Source organism: Buceros rhinoceros, unplaced genomic scaffold (genome assembly GCF_000710305.1).
Source record: "Buceros rhinoceros silvestris isolate BGI_N320 unplaced genomic scaffold, ASM71030v1 scaffold312, whole genome shotgun sequence".
Classification (NCBI taxonomy): Eukaryota; Metazoa; Chordata; class Aves; order Bucerotiformes; family Bucerotidae; genus Buceros; species Buceros rhinoceros.
Genome location: NW_010396918.1, coordinates 52,501 through 56,542, shown reverse-complemented (window position 1 = coordinate 56,542; position 4,042 = coordinate 52,501). Strand labels below are relative to the sequence as shown.

The 4,042-nt window shown below is 40.5% G+C and overlaps 1 protein-coding gene across 1 annotated transcript in view; it reads left to right on the top strand.

Annotated features, from left to right (window-relative positions):
• The first annotated feature begins 3,577 nt into the window (after window positions 1-3,577).
• The window catches only part of PRKAR2B (protein kinase, cAMP-dependent, regulatory, type II, beta), a 43,915-nt gene continuing 43,450 nt past the window's right edge, over window positions 3,578-4,042 (top strand). The window contains exon 1 of the mRNA XM_010146019.1: window positions 3,578-3,582. Within this exon, the coding sequence (XP_010144321.1) occupies window positions 3,578-3,582 (5 nt within the window). The remainder of the gene's footprint in view (window positions 3,583-4,042) is intronic.

The following is a 4,042-nucleotide window of genomic DNA, read 5'->3' as shown; positions in this document are numbered from 1 at the left end:
TCTTTCCCTTCTCCACACACAAGGAAATAATGAAAATATGGCGATTCAGTTTGAAATAACCAGTCACATAAGAAGGACCTCCATCACCCTAATCTCAAAGCTTCAGTCAGCCTCTAAAACCATCTTTCACACTGAATCAGCTACTCACTGTGGCAAAACTTCAGTGCCTGTGCATACAGTTTAGTAAAAGACGAGTGTGTCTTTTAAGGCACAAACTGAACGCCTACTTGCCAGCCTTGCTCTTTCCTGCTCTCGCAGTCTGTGTTTTGGAAATACAGCTTTAGAGTGGAGCAGTACCGTAGCAAAAGTGTGCTCTATGAGCTGGGAACTTTAAACACTGAAGGGGATGTGGGGGGCAGCAGCAGTCCTAAACAAGAATTACTCTCTGCTCCCTTATATTCTTGCCAGTGAGCAATAGGAAGACACATCTTTCTTCCTTTTTCTCCTGTTAGCATTGGTTTGGGAACTATTTTCACACCTATTCTGAGTGGATCTAAGGCAGAGTACACCTACTCTTTTGTTATTTTCTTTGGTCTATCCCGTCATAGTAATGTTCTTTGGTATTGTGCAAAGATAGTCACACGGGACACAAATATTCCAGGTATTTTCTTTACTGAGAAGATAGACATTAATCTTATTCTTTATTGTTAAAAAAACTGCCCAATTATGCTAGCCATTCGGGAACAAATTCCTGGGGCACATCAACCACTACCGGTTTGAGGTTTAGGCTCAAAGAGACAAAATCAAAGAATCATCCATGTGCAGACAGAAATGTGTATGTGTGCATGTATTTATGTAAAACATGGCAAAAATGGCTCCCTGTATAAGGCTGTCATGAAAAAGGCCAGGAAGATAATAGAGACTAAAGAGGGGGGCTACCTCAAGCCCTTTGCAATTTGATCAGCCTGCTAGTTTCCCAAGAAAGACAAGACCCTTGTGCCCAGTCTGCCTACCTCACTCTGGTTAAAGAGAAGGGGGGTCTCCTTGGACCCTTTGCAACTTGGCCAGCCTGCCAGGCTCATGTTATCAGCGTCACTGAAACCGAAGTCCCTCTTGGTATAGCCCACAGGATGGGAGGATCTTTGCCTAACCTATTCAGGGACTCTCACGGGCAGCCACACTGAGACAAATCCCTTAAGCTCACAATGCCGATTATTAAAGTTCCCAGAAACTTTATATTAAATCAATAACAACAATTTATTATATAGATTTGTGAGAAAATGCAGATTCAAGTGATACCGGGGATAGTATATTGACTGCGAAGGTGGATTTAAAGTAATAACCTAAGCATATAAACGAACTTAAACACCAGTGATTATTAATAGCAGCAAGCTTGATGTTGGTATTTAAGCATGCATAACACAGAGCTCCTACCCAACAGGCATTCCTATGGGGCGTGGGGGTGCGGGGAGAAAATAGGCTCAGTCTGTTGACCGATCCCAAAGTTTTGATGGTGGTGGTCTTTACTCAATTCCCCCTTTCATTCATCACTTTTTATAATGTTTCTATACTTCTAGGTGGAGCTTGAGTGACTCTAGTCATACATTCCTTTTGTTTTGATTGGATTAAAAATTTCTCACTTCACATTTAAATGTACAGGTGATAAAGTGTAGTGGTCACACCTTGGAGGCGGGTAGCCTTTGGGATGGAGGCGTGTTTTGGTATTATAATGACATTATAATGAGCACAGTTCAGCTAAAGGACACAATTTCACCATCGTTCCTGGAACAGTAGTTGTGATCCATCTTTCTTGATAGCAGCTATGCGGTTAATTGTAGCAGCCCATTGTTATCCCCAAGAACAGAGACTAGTTGTACTGCCTTCGTGCTACCCTGTTCTCCCGTTCAGAGATACTGTACCTTCTGCTCGGCCAGACCAGGCCTTATCCATGGTAACTGCATTCCAGTCCTGGGATCAGCAACTGCGTTTCAATCCAAGGCACTGCACTTTGTGTCAAGATGTGAGCTAAATCGGGGGAACAGTGTTCCCCTCACCTCTCCGTTATCTGTTGTTTTCCCACAGAGGCTTACAGCCTGTTCTGTAGGTTTTTTAGGCACACCCTACGGAGTAAATCACATTTTCTCATGGTCACTCTGAAGGAATGCTTCAGATGCAAGATAACTAAGAAAGGAGAAAAGAAAGCAAGCAGCGTAATTACACCGTGAAAGATGAGATTTCAATCTAAAAGATCCTCCTGAGGTGTGCTTCTGGGATCAGTTTGCTAGTGAGAATTACAGTGGAGAATCTGAATTTGTCATCATGGTTCAGTAGTGCTCAGTGATACCTGTATGTTGTAATGTGTTGGTGAAGACCATGCATTTTGCTATTTAATGGTAACACAGTGTTACAGCAGCTGACACGCTGCCTTAGAGCCTAGAAGGGGCGAGTAGGAAGCCTGTGCTTCATACAGTCAAAAAGAAAGAGTTAAGTGGGGTTTCAAATCCTTCATAGTACATGTACCACCAAGTGCCCCGCAGCGGTGCCTGTTGAGTGTGAGGCATCCTCATTTCCTGCACCATGCACATTCCCAGCTCTGCAGAGAACCTGGTCTCAAAAGGAAGAAAGAATAAAATGCTCGATGACGTAAAAGCTGTGCTGCATAAGGGAGACAAAGACTGCCTGCTGTTAGGGAGTGGTTTGCTGCAGTCTGACAGAAGCGTTAACCCCGTGTGTTGCTATGCTAATACTCTATCTGCAGATAATGCTCCTGCAGCTCGTGGTGTCCTCACACCTGACCCTGGATGCCAGTTGCTTAAAACCCCTGAACACATCTTGGCTGTGGAATGGTCAAGAAAAGTAACAGGAATAAATTAATTCTTGTAGACGCTCTGTCCACCACAGAGATGGAATGTTATTATCACCTGACATAGAACAAAAAGCTGGTCTGACAAATTTACATAAAAAGCGATTAATTGAATTCAGAAGTACATTAGGTAGTCACGACATGCTGGAGATCATAAATGAATGTACATGGGACTGTAACCACATCACTGGGAATTACAGCTCAGGCTCTTGAGCAGCAGTATAATGGTGTCTTGAATAAATAAAAGGTGTTAAATTAAATAATCTGTGTAATTTTTCTCTAAATGGTTATAAATTATGTGCCTGGAATGAGATATGAGTGGCATCAAAGGGGCAAGAAAATTAAAAAACAAACAAACAAAAAACAAAGAAACTTTTTCTCAATTTGCAGAATAGTGGCCTCCTTTCCCTCTAGCATAAGAGCATACATGGAAGAGAGACATCTTGGTCTGGGTAGACAGTCAGCCCTTGGCAGTCTCAAAATACTCTAGAGTGTGTCTGTGGGTGGAGGAGACGGTGTGAAGTAGAGAAAAGATTAATACATGTGTGCACATTCAGATGCATGTAGTCACACGCATGCGGCTTTTGCCATATGTGTGCTTTGTTTCTAACTGTATAATAATAAATTGTACAGGGTTTTTTTGCTATTTGTGCACACCTACAGGCATGGCACACAACCTTATATTTTATGTTTTCTAGATTTTTTTTTATTAGACAAACATAGTGGAATATTTACAGAGTGTGTAACAGTATAGAGAGGTGCTTTAAGTCGAACATGGGGTATGTTCATGATTTTGTTAAAAAACAAATTCATTTGAAAAAATATATAATAATAGATACAAAAAACCTAAGTAATAGTATTTTGTAAATTCAGCTAAAAGCCATAATACATTTCAGTACATCCTGTCATTCATATATGTAATCCTTACTTTCTAATTAGAATTGCTTAATGTGTTTTCTTTCTCAATACTTCTTGTGGAATGCTAATTTTGTTGTCCTTTAAAGTAATCCTCAATTTTGTCTCCTGTGGCAGGTAGAAATTTACTTTTTTTTAAAAAAAAATTATTTTTATTCCTTTTCTATTGTTTGCATGACGTTTTCAGGTTTTTCCTTTCTGAAAGAGCAGACAAGATTTCAGGGGTGCTAACAGGCTTTCTCTGTCAGTTGCTGTGGCAATGATTTACCAATGATTTTTTTTTTTTTTTTTTTTTTTTTAATTTTTTGGGGTTTTTTTTGGGGG